General features: G+C 37.7%; 1 protein-coding gene across 1 annotated transcript in view; it reads right to left on the reverse strand.

Annotated features, from left to right (window-relative positions):
- Positions 1 to 20,100, reverse strand: part of ERP44 (endoplasmic reticulum protein 44) — a 54,484-nt gene that overhangs the window by 20,091 nt on the left and 14,293 nt on the right. The window contains exons 2-4 of the mRNA XM_065831031.2: positions 12,478 to 12,550; positions 10,611 to 10,650; positions 7,335 to 7,450 (exon numbers count right to left, since the gene is read on the reverse strand). Coding sequence (XP_065687103.1) covers positions 7,335 to 7,450; positions 10,611 to 10,650; positions 12,478 to 12,550 — 229 coding nt within the window. The remainder of the gene's footprint in view (positions 1 to 7,334; positions 7,451 to 10,610; positions 10,651 to 12,477; positions 12,551 to 20,100) is intronic.

Below are 20,100 nucleotides of genomic sequence, written 5' to 3' on the forward strand. Positions count from 1 at the left end.
GTAGGATGCAGTTTACCTAAATCTCAGTCATGTTTGTACCTAAATCCAACTAAATCCCAAAATACGAGCGATCTGCCCACTTTCCAGAACTGCTTAATCCTTTGAGGTGACTTGTTCCAGTCAACCACACCCACCCCGTTTCCCCTTCTTTTCTTTTCTCTCTCAAGGAAAAGGAGAAATGGTGAACTTCAACAGATGGATTTATCCTTTGGAGACAAATAAGTTTCATCCAGGTATGCACGTCCTGTCACTGACTCCTCAGACACTTCAGGTGACCTGGTCTGGCCACAGCAGGAAGGCAAACAAATGAGGGCCCATCAGCATATCTGGCACGGTACTGAACAACATACCAGCTCACCCTTTTTGACAAGAATGTCCTTTCTTCTCAATTACATATTTACCACAAAGCAGATTTGCTTTCTGTCTTACGCTTGCTCTTTTTTTTTTTTTTTAAGAGAACGAAGACAGACGTTCTCAAAAACTATTATTTAGAGGCAGTTGCTGTGAGTAAACTGCTGATACCAGGCAGCTAACATACGCCTCTCAGTTGCAAAAGAAAATTAAAACCATGTGCAACTGGAAATAAGTCACTCCCCTATAGAACTGCGCCTGCAACAGTCCTCCAGCACACAAAGCTCTCCATCTCTTTTGGACTTCTAAGAGATAACAAAAAAATCGTAACAGCCCTCTGACTGAAGAACCTTCAATTAAAATTACTGATGGTTTCACTGCTGCTAAAGCACTACTAATCTCTTGCAGCTTAAGCAACTGAAAACAATCTTTGTACCAGCTGCACAACTTAAAATGACTCTGCAAACTGAAAACAAAAGGTGAACAGCAATGGAATAAGAACCAGGTCTACTCCACAAAAATGTTCTATAACATCCCTCAAACCAGTAAGCTTAAAAAGTTTCACCACCTAATGCCAGTTCCTAACAAGCTTTGCATCACTATAAAATATCACAGAATTCAGTCTATAAATTTTGAGTAAGAAAGGACTTGACCTGTTTCCTAAATATCCCGGAAGAGATTCTTAATGCACTAATTACAGTTAAAATTAAGGCTAAGACATTTTACGTCCTAAATTCAGAGTACTTTTATTTCAAATTAACACAAATTTCTCAAGAGAAGATACCAATATATTCGACGTTACGAGTATTAGATCTTCCTTTAAATTCCACCACTTTTTAGTTGAAGTACCAAGAGCTGCCTGCAAGAAGGTAACAAGTATAGCAGGGGAGGAATCACTTCATATTTGCTTGGTGGAAGACAACATCAACAAACCAGGCACTTGCTGCCCTTCTCCTCTGTTGATAGAAGGACCTTTGGTCTGACAGTACATCTATCAAAACTTGATCAGGGTCTGATAAAAGACAAGGAGCACTACATATCAAGGTTTCGCAGAAACGCCTTGAGATTGAAGACTGTTAGAGAACTCCACAGCGAAAAAACCACCAAAACGACACTTTTTTTTGTCTCACAACATGGAAATTTCCTTCAGGTAATTTCCATGGTTATAGAAGGATGCAAGGATTGCAGACTGGGCATTCAGTGGGTCTTGAAGGGTGTCCGAGAGGGGAGATGGCAGTCCCTAGGGATGGGGATCCTCATCAAGTGCTGAAGTTCCATAAAAAAATTAACGATAATAAAATGTCCACTGTCAAGTCTGAATTCAAACATTATTTCATAAGTCAGAACTTGCATGCTCTCTGCAAATTACATTGAGATTCCATGAATACTGGTATTTGAGCTAACACAGAGAAATGACAGTGCTACAGAAGTAAGTATTTGAAAACCATCTTTTCACAAAATATAAAATGCAAGTACATGAAAAATTGTTTGAATTCATTCAAATGTCAAACAGAGTAAACCTTAAATGCTTCATTAAGTCCTGGCATTTGATACAGGTAGAGTTAGCATAAGCAGAGCAACTACAAAATTATATTCCTTTTAAAATTGGAAATACACAATGCAAATACATGGAATATTGTTTGAACTCATTCAAAGATCACATTAGTTATAGTAAATCCTAAATTAAATTTAAAAATATTTCCAGACATTCTCACTGCCTGTTTTCTCATGAAAAGAGGTATTAGAAACAGATAATGGTAACCTACCTAAAGGAAAAAAAAAGTCTCCCAGCTACAACTTGACATTTTCTTCAGGTACTAAGGTACCTAAAAGGTACAAACCTTCCTAATTTTGTTTTTACATGATGCTTATAGAAATTGCATAGCTACATATATATATATACACACATACATATATATATATATATACATACATACATATATATATATATAAAATCTACTGGATCTAATGCTAATCTTTCTGTGCCAAATAACCTTAACTCTTCCTCACCCTTGTGCAATACCTTCCATCTCAAAGGCAAAAAATTCCTTCAGCTGTATATTTGAAGCTGGGACTACCAAATGAGTATTCTGCTTGCTCACTTGAGATCAATCACATCTTTTGAAGTGCCTCAGGCTGCCTGCCAGGGCACACTACAGATGAGAAATGAAATCTCTCTTTGATAGGTACCTTTTTACTTATTATTCCACAAGCTTTTTTCTCTCAAGATCACTTAAAAAGGCCTTTTTGCCTCCTACTTTCCTACATATAGCACTATGTTCACATTATTGTTAGGAATTTCATAACACAGCATTAGTTCTCTCCAGATAAACTACTCCTCTTGTGATGCTTGCCCGCAATCATAACACCCGGGAATATTCATAGAAAGCAGAATTAGAAAGGAACTTGGGAGACCACCTCAATTAGGCATCCTACCCCATGACTGTGATACTAGTGACTTGTATGACGGATCAAAACAGGTACAAGAAAAGCGATCAATGCTCCACATCAAACTCAGCTACCGACAAGCTGGGAAATAGCAAATCTAGACCACCTTCTGCTGCAAAGGAGCATTCACAACAGCCATGCCTGCCCTTAGCGGGGCCCCATCAGTTGGGATCCCATAACCTTTTCTGACAGGCTGACAAAATGGCTCTCCTGAGGAGAGCCATCAACAACCTTTCTGAATCGCCTCCACTTTTTATTTTATCCAAAGCTAACTCTTTCAGACTGGTATTTTTTTTCCAGGCAAAGTGGCAGGAACACAATGAAATCCTCACGCTTGTTTACAGATTCAGTTACAGTTCATTTATGAACTTCCAAATTTACTGTACTAAGTTATTTTTCTTACTGAAGGCACAGCAGCAATACCATCGAGGTGACCCTATGAAAACCAACACTAGCACACATTACATTACGTATTACATTAGTAGCACACATAACAGGAATGGCCAGACCCAAAGAGACCAGAAGCTCACTGTACTGAATGAGAAAACCACCCTTGGACAATTTGGAAGAAAGAACAAGAGTTCCCCCAACAGTCTGTCTAGCAAAGCACCTCTTAACATCCCACCAGAGAGTTGTTGTCTGTTTGGAAGCAAAAAAATGTATTAAAACCAGCTTTTATTTTTTATTTTTGAACTAAGAAATCAAAGCAAATAATGGTGCGGCAGAATTGAACCCCAAAAATTAACTGATGAGTATTCTGTTCCACAATGCCTAATATTGAATTCATAGAAACTGTTCAAAATATAAACTCTCCTCCAGAAACATCAGTTCTTTTATATTGCAATATTCAGTCACAGAGAACAGAAACACAGGAAATCCATGATATCAAGTGAGTTTCCAACATTGCTGCTTAACATGAAAGATAAAAAAGCACAGAAAAACCCCACAGGCAAGCAAAAAAACCCTAACAAATCCCCCAAAACAAACACCACCACCACCAAAACAAAACCTTTCTAATAATGTATATGCAGAAAGGTCTTCCATAATTTTATACGGAGGGTGACTTTTACTAGGTATTACACTAGGAACAGAAATGCATAATTTTTAAGATAAATTAATTACTAAATCGAACACACCAAAACCACCAGAGATTTAAACAGCAAACTATGTAGTGGAAGTTAGATATTTATAAGTTATGAAAGGATGAGAGCTTGGAAACTGAAAGAGTATCTGCTTCAACACATTCACCTTTAGTGTACGTTCCACACTAGCTTAAAAACAGCCTGATGACTTGACTTAGGCAGTTCAGTTCTAATTATCTTCTACAATATTATTAAACTGGTGTAAAATAATAATTAAAAAAAACCAACATATAAAAGCTTAATGTAGTGTTCATATTCAGATTTTGTATTTAACCACATTGGGGCCTATCACTTTCCAGAAGGACATCTTTATATTGGCTATAAGAGCAGACAGAATGACGGTTTTGTCATTAAGCATCAAACATTTGGCAGTGCATCAATAATTCTCTTTAATTTGCTTTACCCTCAGAAGCTGGTGTGAGCTGTTGGGCCCTGCAGTGTGCTTCAATAACAGTGCATTAAATGGAAAGTACCTATGCCTGGCAGACCATTCTGAAAGCTGTTTTTGAGTGGCCTGAAATCAGCTATTTGGATTCCCTACAGAGTCTTGGCTTCAAAAAGAAACAGATTATTTGTAATGGAAATAATCCACTACCTCTATAACACCATCCTAATATTGAACTACTAGTGGTATGAAATCTGCAGGCAGAACAAACCCCTAAATATTGGCATAAACCTTCTAGTGTTGCTAAAATATGTAAACACATACAAAAATACCAAAGGTAAAACACGGAACAAAAAAAGTGCAATAACAATCTTGACGTCAACATTTAATAAACTACTACAGCAGGCTCAAGCTGCAGAATATAGTAACATCCACCCTCTTACTAAAAAGCTGCCATTACATACATTAAAATCAAAGTTAAAATACTTAAAACTTTAGGACATACTCAATAACTGTGTTCCATGAAATGTACCATTGCTTACTATCCATTAAATAAACAATAGAAACTAGTAGCTTTGCTACTTTAATTCAAAAAGGCAATGCAACTTGCAGAAAAAAAGACTTCATCTGTCATTACAGGATTTTATTTTTAATTCTGATATTTTACAGCATCTGCAGCAGAAGTCATGCTCATCTACTTCTTAAATTAAAGACACAAAGAGTAAATACAGCAAACTCGTAGTATTCCAGTAATGAAAAGAAAGATCAAAACTCCTTGCTGGCTCACACTACTTAGCCCACTACATCAGGGGAAGGAACACAATCTCTGCAGTTCCATTTCCTCCTTTCTTCTCTGTGACAAGCTCTCATGAGCTCAAGTCAACATACAAATGAGGAGATCAAGCAACTAGCATCTAAAGTGTTTCAAATACTTGGGGGGGAAAAAATGTTCTGAGGCACAAGACAAGAACACCTCATGGTTAAACACTGAGCATCCAGCAGACCTAAGACTCTCCGAGTTATCCAAATAACTAAAGCTGCAACAAACAAAATAAGGACTTATGTAAACCTTAACAAACAGGTTGATTTTACTACAGCCTTTTGTGAGGACTTCATAGAAAGTTTCATTGTCAGTATCTTGAGTCAATGAAAAGATGAGCCAACCAGACTGTTAAACACTGAGATGAGACTTAAGGACATCCCTAAACATCAAGTAAACTGAAAGCATGACTGTCCTTAATCTCTTCCTCTCAATTGAATCAAGTAAATTCGAGAAACTCACTAATGAAAGAGAGAGAATATATACAAAACTATATGCAAAAGTAATTTCAAGTATGTAGAGTGACTGGTTTAATAGGCTGACACAAAATCAATCAGAATGTTTGTTACAACTGCATTGATTTTTCTACTTTGGTATCAGTTCCTTAACACATCCCAACTACTCTAATGCAGGAAGGCAACTGAGCACTATAGAGTTGCTCACATACTCCAAGCGAATGCTGTCGTGCCTTTTTTCCAGCTGAGGCCATAAAGGGGGTCCTATATCTCAGCAATTCAACAATTTAATTCCAGAGGCATTTAAGTTTCACATGGTCATGAAGTGGTTTTGCTGATCTTTGGAAAGGGATAAAACAGAAACTCCTTAGTGACTACTCACAGCTTAAAGAATCAGCTTATTTTACACTTCAGATACTGAGTTGATACTGTTTGCTCCCTTAAAAGTATTTTTTTTATGATTGAGAACGTTTTCAAGATCACAAGACAGGTGCTTATATTATTGGGCAATTACATGCATATGTACATAATAGAGAACAAAATGGTGCCAATGGAAGATGCTTGAAGTGGAGTTACTGACTTAAATCTGCAAGTAAGAATCAAGACACTTCAAACCAAGAATTCTCATTACAGGGAAAAATCCCCTCTAACACACAAAAAAATTAGATTGTCAAAATGGGAAAAAAATGTAAATTAAATCAGTTATTTTTCATAGATATGCATTTGACTTTTTTCTGTTCTGTAAAGTTCTCGCTCTAGATTTTTATAACAGAGCACTACAACACAGCTATTAATTCAATGCTAAGTCTCAGGGATGTGCTGCAGAAACAAATTAATAACTCTGTAGAGTGATGTCTCACATTCCCAACTGTGATCCTTCTTATAAATTAACAGTTTTATAAAGCCCAAATATTACCATCAGTACTGGTTAGAACTGAACTTCTGCTGGCGTTTGAAGCCACTTGCAACTCTGGAATCACAAACCACTGTAAAGAAACTATGCCTGCAAATGCTGCTCTTCCAGAAGCATTAAACAAAAAAGCTGATCTTAAACTGTAAAAAGCATCATAACAAAAATCTCAGTGCTCTCCATTTGCCCTTCAATGTGTAGAGGATATTCCTTACTTTTTACTTATTATGGGATTAAAGAGCAACTTTGGGGATTAATACTAGCATAAAATTCAGAAGTTTTGGCATACCGTTTTCATGTATTTCTGGGCAAGGTGGGGAGAGAAGTCAAATACACAACCATTTGCTGGCATGTGTACAAACAGCGAAGCAGAAGAGTTCTGATCCCCTCCTGGCTGTGCAGAAGTCAACTCACAGTCCACCATGACTCCTAGCTGGAGGGAAGACTTGAACAGAACATCATCTTGGTGCTGACAATGGAGGGTTACCCCTTCCTTTTCTCAGTTGTGAAGACCTGAACCATTTGTTGCACTCATGCTTCTTTGACATCTCCAAGCCAATTCAATTAAATAATCCCAGCCCTTTTTTCCCCTGATCAAATGAGATTGGCTCAACTGATATAAACGCAATGAGAAAACAACACTGGAGATTGCCCTGACAAATTTGGAAGAAGAGGTTCACTGATGTATATAAGCAACTCTCTCCAGGCTAAGTGATGGGGCAGGCACAACTACACTTCAGATTACTGTCTAGTATATTCTTCAGTGCAATGAATAACTTACTGGCAAGACAGCACACAACAACCTAAATCAGGATTTACTTACAATGCTGGTCACAGTCTACTCTAGCAAATACCACTTGATTCTTATCTGGATATTCTTCCTTAATTACATTAGAAGCTTCCTCAAAAATAGGATGTAGCATTTGGCTGAAGCGGCACCTGTGGATAGAACACAAAAATCGTAACTTCAAAATACTAATTTGAAATATTTTAATTGATGACTCAGGGAATATTTCAATCCTTGAAGAAAAAAAAGAAAGAAAAGCTACTGGAAAAGAACATCTACTTTTAATAATCCCAGCAACTGAATGGATACAAACAGGATCAAAAGTAACTTGAATAATTCAGGTAGGAAAATAATTCTAAAAGCACATGTAGTTCAAGATGTGCCCTCCTGCTTTATCTGCTTAAGAAACACAGTAAACCAATTCTAAGCATTTAGAAAATACATTCTATTCGGAAAATCTGTTCTTCATTTTTTCTACCTGAGTTATCCCTGGGGAAGTAATTTTAAAAATACAGTAAGTTACTTAGATTGTTGAGATTCACATTTTCACCAACAATCACCAGAATCAATCAACAGAAATACCACAGAGACAAATTTATGCCGGTGAACAATAGAAGCTATAAGTATTATTATATTATTGCTCAAGTTTGGTAGAATTTGAACATATTGCTATTACAGCACTATAAACAAGGAGAATCCCACAGGTCCCTTCTTCCAGTCATGTCAGATTCTGAAGCAAATGCTCTCCTTCTTTCTGCCTGTGGAAAAGGCTGTAGGATTCTAAAGATGCCTTGGTGGCTTTGGGGAGTTTAGGGTAACATTAATGCACAAGCCTATTATTAATATGTCAATAAAATTATTTTATGTTCTGTTCTTCTAAACAGATGGCACAATTTTAAATTGAAGACGTATAACGCCACTGTAGCAGTTGTCAGAATGAGACCTCATGGAGCAGACTTGCAATAAAAAAGCCTGCGCTGGAGCCCTACTGAAATGTAACAGTGATAGCCTGGGGATGCTGTTATGTCTACAGCAGCAAACACTCAAGTGAAGAGGCAGGTTTTGCTCTCAAAATACAAACAGGCCTTAAGGCCATTTTCTGAAAGAAACCTGACTCTGGGCAGCACAACTGTGTGTTACACATTCACGTAGCACATATGTGTTACATGTGGCTTCCTTGTCCCTCATTCTCGCCACCCTTAGGGCAGAGTATGTACATCAGCAAAACTGATGTGTTCTCATCCAAAGGTCACGTTACATCATAGTCTGGCAATATGCTGTGTTGAGGGGTGATGACTGAAATCCTACATGTAGTTATCAAAATGAAGGCTGTAATGGTTTAAAATTATGGCCTAGTATAAAATCAATCAGCTTGCAAGCATACACAAATCTTTAAATTCAAAGCAAACCTGTTCTAGAGAGGATTTGCTAACAGTGGGGATTTGCAGAAAGAGCTGTGCTAATAAGGTCCTAAAATGGGATGCGTGTTACCTTGCTATATCACTTATTATAAAATCGGTATCTTCCCTCTATCACAGAAGTATCAGAACATGCATTTTTAGCCTCCTGCAGCTTGTAATTTGCAAAACCCCAAAATTATTTTTCAACGGCACCACAGATCCCAAGTCCCAGTGTAGTAGATTTACTCTCTCCATAGATTTTCTTTCCTTGGTTATCTTAAATAAAACCTTTTGAAGTAGTCCATGATCCACCAGGCATCTATAGACCACAAACGCAATATAACCATATTAAAAGTTTCATTTATTTACTGAGGTTAAAAGACAGCACCTGTAGCATAATTCTATACAGAACACATAAGACATTAGACCTAGTTTCTTGAGTAGTTACTTAGTTGTACTATCATTATAAGGACATTTCAAACAAATAGTTTACTTGGTGAATTAATGCAATCTCTCTATAGAAAAACTGCATTGGTTTAAATGTGCCTAGTATCAATTTAGTCTGTGGTAGCAAATGGACAAATGCAAACTAACTGAACATAAAAAGTCTCTATAAAATGAGAGAGATATGTACTAATGTTCTTAAATGATTTAGGTATAATGTCTATACACAAAGTTTAAATGAGGCATAAAAACATCTTTATTGAGAACTTCATTCCATATTAAAAGACTGGGTATGAATTTTTCAAAATCACTTTTTAAACAAACAATTAAAATTAGCCTGCTGCTAATTGAATGAATTATCAGTACAGGCAAAGTGCAAATTTTTCATATGAATCTCATATAAAGCACTTACTATTTCTGGGCCATCCAGACCTGGATATATAGTGGGATGTGAGAGAACTGAAAGGAATCAGAAACCTAATCACTTACACGACCTCTGATTCTGAAAGCTGATGTTTTATGCTAACAAAGCAAAACAGCAAGGAAAGGATTCTTTCAAGTGTAGTACTGCAGTTTAGTTATTGTTTTACATTATAAAGCTTTTTACATCCAAGACTATTTTAACCAAGGAAGACTGAAAAGGATTATTTTTTCTAACCTCATTTTTGTATCAATGTGCACGTTAACTTTTATTTTCTCCAAATACTTTTCTGGTTTCTTCCTTGCTAAAGATTCTTTTAAAAATACAAATAGTGGAGCAGAACATAACATTTTAAATGACTTCTTTCATAATTTTTAAAAAGGGCGTCTGCGTCTGGTACTTAAAGTAATTCTAACAATGATTTCTGCATGGAAGTTTGGGGATTTTTTAAATATATAGTTTCAAGTAAACAGTTCCTTCTACATATGTCTTCCACAATGTCTAACCAACCTGGCCCCAAATTCTTTCCTTTTCCAGTCGCTCAGATTTCACCCCTCAATTATAATTCCTCTTGTTCTTTACTTGGAAGTTCTTCCAGGTTAGAGAAGGATTTGATTTTTAGCGTAATTTCATGCCTTTTTTTCCCTAACATACATGCATGGGAGCATCACAGAAGAAGATGGAAAAATTGAATATTTTGGACTATCGTATGTTCACGAGCAAAAACTGAATGAAATCTGTCTTGTTAAGGGCCAGGGAGGGGAAAAAAAAAAAAAAGAAAAACCAACTACATAGCATATTATTCCATACTACTATAGAAGCCTTCTTGCCTTTTTCCTCCGATAGGAGTCTTGAATGAAACAAAAGATGGCAGAAGAGGAAGTAATCAGGACATTAAATAAAAAAAAAAAAAAAAAGGAAAGAAACAGTTTGAAAGGATCATACCACTGTATTTTCAATTAGAAAACTATAGCCAAACATGACAGTTCTCAAAAGACATAAGTATAAACACAGAAAAAAAAAAAAAAACAACTTGTATTAACTTACCAATCAGCATAAAAATTAACTAAAGCAACATCTGCATTGTCTGAGGGGAAAGAAAAAGAAAAAAAAATCCAATGTCACATTGTGAGGTAAACTTTGGTTTTTTATCTGAGATTGTAAAAATATGCACAAAAAGTATTAGAGCATATATTTCTAGATTATTCAGCATACACCTTAGTCTGCTAGAAAACTGCTAGGATAAATCTTATCTAAAATACAATCTATATTAAACGTGAAAGTGATTAAAGAGGCCTTCAGTCAATTATTTTATTGATATACTAGGCATTAAAAGTGTCAATACTTAAGGTATTAAGATTCAAAATAAGTAAATAATTGACATGAGACAAAAAGTTAATCTCAATTTAAAATTAAGGCACTCAAAGCTAGAAGTTGTACTCCAGTATACCTGTTAAGCATTACCGAGAATATTCATAACCGTTTAAAAAAGGTTAAAAGCTGCAACGTCAACCATTATTATTTGCCTGCTCGTGCAACTTGCTCTGGTCAGTCCTTACCTGCCTTATTTGATAAGAAGCTGAATACTAAGGCAAAAGGTAGCAGAGAAATCTTCAGTGCCCAAAAAACTAAAACAGCTGACAGACACTTGAAAAAAATGCAATACTATAGGGACAGATATAAGGTAGTGAAATAATGCTCCTATGCATTATTTTTCACATACCAAAAAAAGTAAAAATATATCAAAACTAGAAGGACTAATATCCTGCCCAAAAATGAACTGTATTCTTCACACAATATAACAACCACACTGAAAATTGATTTTTATTAGTAGTGGTGGCCCAGACATTGGGAAAAAAAACTTGAAATAAGTATTGGAAATATCAAAAATTAACTTCAAAAGAACTTCAAAAATTAAAAATGTTGTTAGATGAATTTGCACTATTGATAAAGTTACAAAGTAGTTACAAGCGAAGACTAAGATAATGGCAGCCTGTAAAAGACAACCTGCTGGAACAGGTGACTCTGGAGAAGGCTGGGAAAAACTACAATTTTGATCAAAATTATGGCAGCAAGGAATGGAAGTGGTGCACAGGAAATTATTAAGCACAGAAAAATTCAGGGTTACCTCCAAGACAAAGTATTTATTGAAAGTAATCAGATAAATTTAAAAAGTACTTATACTTCGCATACATTCCCTTTTATGAGTAATGCTTTACAAAAGGTTTCTATGTTTTCCACTGTACAAAAGATTTTTACAAACATTTGATATCACCTAATAATACATTTATTACACAAAGCAATCCTGCCACATTGGGCAGGTTCCAGCACAGACTCAAATAAAAGAATATAAAGATTTTTTCTTTGCAATATATTTGAAACAATGCAACAACTTTTTTTCCCTGTGAAGACAACCACATGCAAATAAATTGCATACTTTTCCCACAAGGAACATACATCTGTTTAATTTATGGGTCTTCTTTCTATGAACCACCAGAATCAGGGCACTGCTTAACCTGAGGAAAAGCATAGTGGAACAAGCAAAATATTTAAGGCCCACCACCGTGGGTTTCAGCTGCTGCTATTTCTAGGGGAATTTTTAAAATGCTCTCGACAGGTTTTGGTTATGCAATCAAGCATTCCCATCTGCAAACAAGACACCAGATATTCTTCTTAGACAAACAAATCTTCATTGAGATTACAATGAAGTAATTTGTTAGGCGACGCATTACTTCCGAAAGCTAATTTTGATCATAGGCATTTAATACTTTTATGTCGATTGCAGTTCTCATATTCAAAGCTAAACTATGCATATTCATAGCTAAACTATGCATATTCATTTAATAACATTGCAAGATTCACATAGGTAAGTGACTGTAGACATACAAAGAAAAAAAAAATTCAAAGTACTCACTTAAAATGTCATCTATATTTCCACTATCTAGACTTGTTATTTCACTTCTTGTTGGACTAAAAAGCCAAGACACCTAAAAGGAGAAAGCAAATCAGTAAAGTATGTAAAATTTCAGCAATAAAGTAGTAATATATATATGATTTTAAAAGTTGCAGTTCAAAAGTTGGAGAAGAACAGTAAAATAATTGTTATTCACTTAATGTATTTCAGATGACAGCAGTACTACAAATAAACACTGTTTACAGATACAACATACTTTCACATTTTAAAAAAAATCAGTTATCTCTTCACATGATTATGTTGGCAGAAGGGTAGCAGGTAAATTTCATACCTTTAAGAATAACTTAAACTCACTCTGAGGAAAGAACTGAAACCCAATTTTAGCCACCCAACAACCTGACACAGCCCAGAAGTTCGTAGGCAGTTTTCACCCAGAGACAGGTAATTCTGTCTGTCCCTTACAGGGCTTGTCTGGATAACAAGTTTCTCTTTCGGTAAAGCTTACAATTGCATCCATTTTCATTGCTGTTTTCTGGAAAAAAAAAGAGTTCAGTTTATCTAACTCGAGAAGCTACAGTCTTCTATCTCCTGTATTTCTTCTTGACATTGCTTCAGTCCTAGCATGCGATTGCCATATCAGATTATAAAAACTGAGACACCACATCAGCCAGATCATTCAATTAGAAAGCAACATATGTATCATTCTTAATGCAACTATCACAGCAATGTACAGTTTTATGGACGAGCGCTCTCACCCACTGCAACAGGCCCAGTTCTGTTATCTCAAAATATGGCGGGGAGAAAGAGGGTAGAGTTGCTGGTCTGTCTGAGGTGAGAGAGGTATCAGCAAGTTACAACTTATTTTTGCTTTAAGAGAAAGAAGCATGCAGGACAATAAATGTTCTGGTCTGGGATGTGAAAGTTTCCATCCTGAGCAATCTGGTCAGAAAGGCAGCACTTTTCTAAAGAGGGCCATGGTTCAGACCAGAGGCTCTACTGAGATGCACCCCAGCCTCATTTTCCATGATTCTATGGTTCCATTCATCATTTCCATGATTCAGCTGACGGAGATGGCAGGAAAGAAAAGGAATGTTTTTGGTAGAGAACTGAACACAGGTGAGGGAGCCAGGTGGACACTGGAGATCCCAATGGTACCTGAAGAATTAGTCCTCACACCGAGATGTGGTGGAACATGACAAACACACTATGGATGTCCCTAAAGCCTTAGATTACTCCTTGCAGCCGCGAAGAAAATCTGCCTATGACTAGAGAGACAGAGCTGTTGGTTGCTTTTACCGAAGACATCATGGAAAAATTTCGCTGGAAGCATAAAAAGCATGCAAATAATACCACATAGAGCAGCTGGATAAAAGGATCCAGTGATACAAAGATCTCTGTACTCATGGAAGATCCTGAGACCTATCCCAGACCCATACTAGAATCATGACTACAAAGAGCAAGCTCCCAGAGCATATTTTTCTTAGACACAGGCTACGATTTATCGAAAGACTAAGTCAATGTCAAATGTCTAGTTTTCTAACATTTGTGGCAAGTGTATACCAAATATTTGCCTCTCAAAAACATCAGCCATACTGGATGCCTGCTTTCTCTAAGATCAGCTTCAAAAATTGTGCAAGACTTCTAGAGTGAGATGATGTCATAGCTCGCAAACTATCACTGTAAATGGCATGCAGGTGAGATTTGCAGCCAACATTTGAACTCCTCCTGATTTATGGATCATTAAACACCTTTCGGTGAAGATACTGAACCTCTCATATTTCCCATATGGAGGCCACTGGGTAGCATATACACTTACGCTACAGACTGAAAGCACATCAGCTGTTGTAATACAAAATAAGTACCAGTGCTTCTCACTTGGGAATTGGACAAGATACTTATCTTATATGCAAGTCTAAGATCTGTGGTGGAGTTTGCGCAACTGTTCCTGTGGCATTTAAAACCGTCCAACACAAATGTCTAAACTGTGGCTTTAAGATAACTGTAGAGAACCAAAACTAAGGGTTGAGCTGTAAGGTCCACAGTTGAAACTAACAGCATAACGACACAATCTGCCAAAAAATAACTCATTAAGCAAGCTATGCAAGGCACAAGTTGCGGCAGGCCAGTATTGGGGAAGTTCCTTTGAAGATGCTGTTGCTGACTGCTGAGCAGCAAGAAAGGACGACCCTGCTTTCAGACTTTGCAGAGGAGAGCTACATCTATGGACCCTAGTCCACATCAGTCAGATTAACTACAAGACGCGTGACAGTTGATGGCAACTATCAGCGCAGATACCTCCCCATCACTCCCTGGGTGCTGCATGGGATGACAACTTCCATGGTGTTGTTATGGGGAGGTGCTGGTAGCAGTAGTTACATTTGTAGTAATGGGTCAGTAAAGCTTGTGGTTGAGCTGGCATGGGTTTTGCTTGTACACACATGCTGTTCTGTTGCAAGTGTTAGGTTAGATGTAACTTGTGCACAACTAAAGCAGTAGCTATGATTAACAATTACAGTAGGAATATTGCTCTAGGCAGTAAAGGGCAGTATAACTCAACTTTCATTTAGTTGGTTGCCACCTGATCCTACCACAGGTGACTTTGCAAACTCATCTCAGTTCCAAGGCTTAAGCTGCCCTGAATGGTCTCAAGAACCTCTGATCGTATCCTTGATGACCACAGAGTTACTTATCATGCTACAAATCTTGAACACCACTTGTTTCCACAGAAAATCCACGAAAGCCTCTAGAAAGCAGGAACTTTTTAGCTGCTGCCCACAGCTCTGCATCAACATTCATATTCGGAAAGAATTTCCACAGTAGGTCTGGGTGAAACTATTTTCACAGGAGCTCAGCAGTCTGTGTTGCCTAAACACACCAAACGGTTAAAACATCAATTTCTTAAACCCACATGGCTTGTTCTAAAGCAATTCTACAGCAGCAACACTAATCTAATAGGATACATTACACATTAATTAAACATAGATAAGCATATTATTCGCAATCAGCAAACAGGTTACATTATTCAGCAGATATACTTAGATCAGGAACTCTAGTTGCATTTGTAGATTGCTACAATACACCTTAACTTGCAATGCAAATATTTAACCACAAAATCAAAGCACAAGGCTTACTAGCCAATAAAACCTTCTAATAGACTGTGCTATGTGCAGAAAAAGCAAATTAAAACTAATACTTGTTTATAGCATGAATAGAAGTTTCAATTGCTTTCTCAACTCCTGGTGTGGAAAAATGTGGTGGTAGCTGCATGTACTGAAACAAAGAACCCATGTATCTTCACATATTGAAGGCGAAACTGAAATTAAGCTGTATATGCTATTGCCCCTTTATATTAAACAGTAGTGGAAAAATATGGAGACTAAGAATGTCTTTTCCCCAAAAGCTACAGAAGACCTGGATAATAATTTTTTTTTTCCACGAGAAATATGAAAATTTCTATTTTGTCAAAATACATTCATTATCACATTTTATACTGATCAAATAATTATAGGTGCCAAAACCTCCATAATAAGCAGATAGACTTAAGGAAAAAAAGTATTCCTGGAAGAAATGTCAATAAATATGCAAGACTCACTTCAGCTGAAGTTATAAAGGTATAAAGCCTGTAAGGAGGAAAACACATCCTTTTGACCCAGTAATCTTTCTGTCCCAGGAGAAGCAAGAGGGTTTAGGATATTACTAGTATTAATATTTAACATGAAGGAATACAAATTCATTTTTAAATTGCTAAGAAGCTACACTATTTTGAGAATACTTTCTGACCTTTGATGAGGCATGTGCTTGATAGCCACCGGCAAGAAACAAGGCATTTTTGAGGAAATCATTTTAGAATGTCAGCTACACACTTTATAAGTATTAAACATATGTTCTGAAAAACATACTAGCTAAAAAAAAAGAGTCTTCAGAATTTTTTACTTTTAAACGCAAACTTTGCATTCCACTGGTCTACATTAGAAGGACACATGGATGACTGTTCATATTTGTAACTGAGGAAAAAAATTCTAACTGATCACAGTATCACAGTATGTTTGGGATTGGAAGGGACCTCAAAAGATCATCCAGTCCAATCCCCCTGCTGGAGCAGGAACGCCTAGGTGAGGTCGCACAGGAATGTGTCCAGGCGGGCTTTGAATGTCTCCAGGGAAGGAGACTCCACAACCTCCCTGGGCAGCCTGTTCCAGTGCTCTGTTACCCTCACTGAGAAGAAGTTCTTTCTCAAATTTAAGTGGAACCTCTTGTGTTCCAGCTTGATCCCATTGCCCCTTGTCCTATCATTGTTTGCCACTGAGAAGAGCCTGATCTCACAAGATAGATACAAACTCACTGAAGAAAGCATCTTGCAAAAATAACTCAGAAGGAAAATTAGCTATGTAAGTACACCTGAAAACTACTCAGGTCTCTGCCTCTATATTGGATAAAATTAGCTGTATTTTTATATTTGTGGGGGTTTTTTAATGTTTAAACTACTAAAATATGAAGGTAAAACTAAGCAGTTATAAAAGCAAAAGATTTCAAAAAAATGAAGATACAGCAGAATATTAAAATTCTAAATACTTGAGCATGAAACTGCACAAGTTAGATAAGCATGTTTATATTCTACTCACAATCATTAAAAGCTATACAAAAATTGCAAAAACCATAGACTAAAAAGTGAATGCAGAAAGCTTGTATACACTTGCAGAGTGCATTGCTGAGGGGTAAAACAGTCATAAATTGAACAATGCATCCACAAAGATAAAATTTAGCTCATATGGGGGGAGGGAAGAGGAGGAAATAGCACATGTGTTTTTACTCTTCTGCCTCTGAGAAACACTATCAAATAAAGCAGGAATATATCATCTCTCACAGCCTCCTCATAGGCAAGCTCAGAAGTGTGGCTGGACAAATGCACGGTGAGATGGATCATGAACTGGCTGGATGGCAGAGCTCAGAGGGTTGCGATCAACGGTGCCGAGTCTGGTTGGAGGCCTGTAGTTAGCGGAGTTCCCCAGAGGTCAGTGTTAGGCCCAGTCCTGCTCAACCTGTTCATCAGTGACCTGGATGAAGAGACTGAGTGCACCCTCTGCAACTTTGCTGATGACACCAAACTGGGTTCGAAGGGCTGACACAGCAGAAGGCTGTGCTGCCATCCAGCGAGATCTGGACAGGCTGGAGGGCTGGGCAGAGAAGAACCTGATGAAATTCAATATGGGCAAGTGAAGTGTCCTGTACCTGGGGAGGAATATCCTTAGGCAGCAGCACAGGTCAGGAGTGGACCTGCTGGAAAGCAGCACTGCAGAGAAGGGCTTGGGAGTTCTGGTCAACAACAGGTTGTCCATCAGTCAACAATGTGCCCTTGTGGCCAAGAAGGCCAACGGTATCCTGGGGTGCATTAAGAAGAGCATGACCAGCAGGTCGAGAGAGGTTCTCCTGCCCCTCTACTCTGCCCTGGTGAGGCTGCATCTGGAGTACTGTGTCCAGTTCTGGGCTCCCCAGTTTAAGGAGGACAAGGAATTACTGGAGGGAGTCCAGCAGTGGGCTATGAAGATGATTAGCAGCCTAGAGCACCCTTTCTTGTGAGGAGAGATTAGGAGAGCTGAGTCTGTTCAGCCTGGAGAAGGCTGAGAGGGGATCTTTTAAATGTTTATAAACATCTCAAGGGTGGGTGGCAAGAGGATGGGACCAGACTCCTTTCAGTGATGCCCAACGATAGGATGAGGGGCAATGGGCACAGACTGAAGCACAGGAGATTCCATCTGAATATGAGGAAACACTTCTTTACTTTTATTTCTTTACTTTTACTTCTTTCCACAGTACTGGAACAGGCTGCCCAGAGAGGTTGTGGAGTCTCCTTCTCTGGAGACATTCAAAACCCACCTGGACACATTCCTGCGCAATCTACTCCAGGTGTACCTGCTTTAGCAGGTGTGTTGGACTAGATGATCTCCAGAGGTCCCTTCCAACCCCAACCATTCTGTGATTCTGAGACCCCAGGTTCCTGGAGGCTTCTAAAGATAACATTGCCCATGTTTTTATTAGAAAGTTTAATTAGTACAGAGATCCTAGTATTTCTGACGCAGTTTTGATCCTCACTTCAAGTTAGCAAACTACTTACCCACTTCTGCTAGTCACTTCTGACGAGTAACTATTTTTTCTAATGGAAGACCTCAAAGCAGTGCCTGAAAGCAAACATTATCCTCTGCCACATGGCACAAGGCTATGCAAGCAGCCTTACACAAAACAAAATCCCTGGACAAAACCCGTTCCATTCACCCTCAATGTCAGACCTCTGCCAGGCTTCACAGCCCTTTTCCAAACAGGAAATAAAACAGCACTCAGTTTCAACCCATCTTCTGCTGACAGTGCTGCTGTTCAATAGCCACCTCACATACCAATGAAGTCCATTAGTTATTCAGGAGATTTAGATAAAACTTTTATCAACATTTTACTCTTACCAATTATCACTGTTATTTTTTTTTGCTAACTGAACAGAAGAAACAGGCCTATTGGTTTAGTAGCATTACTTGCTCTAGTTTATCATAATTTACACACCACTTTCTTGCAGAAGAGTTTAACAGTTTAACTGTGCACAATCTTAAAACTAAAAGAAAACTATAAGAAAAGAAAACTATAATATCTGTTGTATTTTAGTTTTTCACTTCTTTATTTTTTAATTCATTTAATGAAACAGAGGTCCTCATTTCCAGAGTAAACTGCCTGAAGAATACAGAAAATCTATTATTGAAGCATTATGATTTCTAATTAGCAGTGCACCTGCAAGGCAGTCAACAAGAACAGCCATCATTTTCACTTGCTAAACTTTCCATTCACCTTTTCCTCCTGCTGGGAAATCCTAAAGGCACACAACTAAACTATCTTTCTCCTCTATCACAAAAATCATTTTATGTTTGGCAACCAGATCTAGCCCTTGTCTAATCCAGATTGACATGCTGAAGTTCCAACCTGAAGTCCTAGCCCCACAGGACTCTGCGGCCGACTTTCCGTCCCCGAGTACCATTTTCTTTATGCATGCAGCTATCTGCTGCTGCTCTGAGCTTGGTATTAAACTCACGGACAACGGGAAGCAGATGGGTTTACAGTCTGCTGTAGGATGATACAAATTGAAAGCAATCCCAGGAGACAGCAAGGCCAGAGCTGACAGACATTGTAAGAACCCCTGAAGTTTGGCTTCAGAACCATCAGTCAGGAACATCTCACTGTCAGTGTTGCCAGAAGCCCCATAATGAACCACAAAATTCAGAACAGAGATAACAGTAAATAGAGAATGGTGGGGAAAAATAAAAAAAGAGAACATTATTCACCCTCTCAGTGACAGCAGTTCAACTCTTTAATTGTCACCACTTGATTCCTGAACATTTTCATAATTTAGACTGCTGCCTGTTGATTAAGCAGAGTTTATATCAGTAATGTAAGCTATTTTCATTCTAAGACTACAACACAACTATATTAGTTCAAACAGTAACAAATGATAATTTCTGAACTACATTTAAGTTCTCAGAGCAATTTTTGAATTGTTATCAGAAAAATCCTTTTCCTGTTTTTTTTTTGTTTGGTTGGTTGGTTGGTTGGTTTTTGTGTTCCCCCCCCCCCCCCCCCCCCCCAAGA

The sequence above is a fragment of the Patagioenas fasciata genome, chromosome 2 (genome assembly GCF_037038585.1).
Source record: "Patagioenas fasciata isolate bPatFas1 chromosome 2, bPatFas1.hap1, whole genome shotgun sequence".
NCBI classification, from domain to species: domain Eukaryota; kingdom Metazoa; phylum Chordata; class Aves; order Columbiformes; family Columbidae; genus Patagioenas; species Patagioenas fasciata.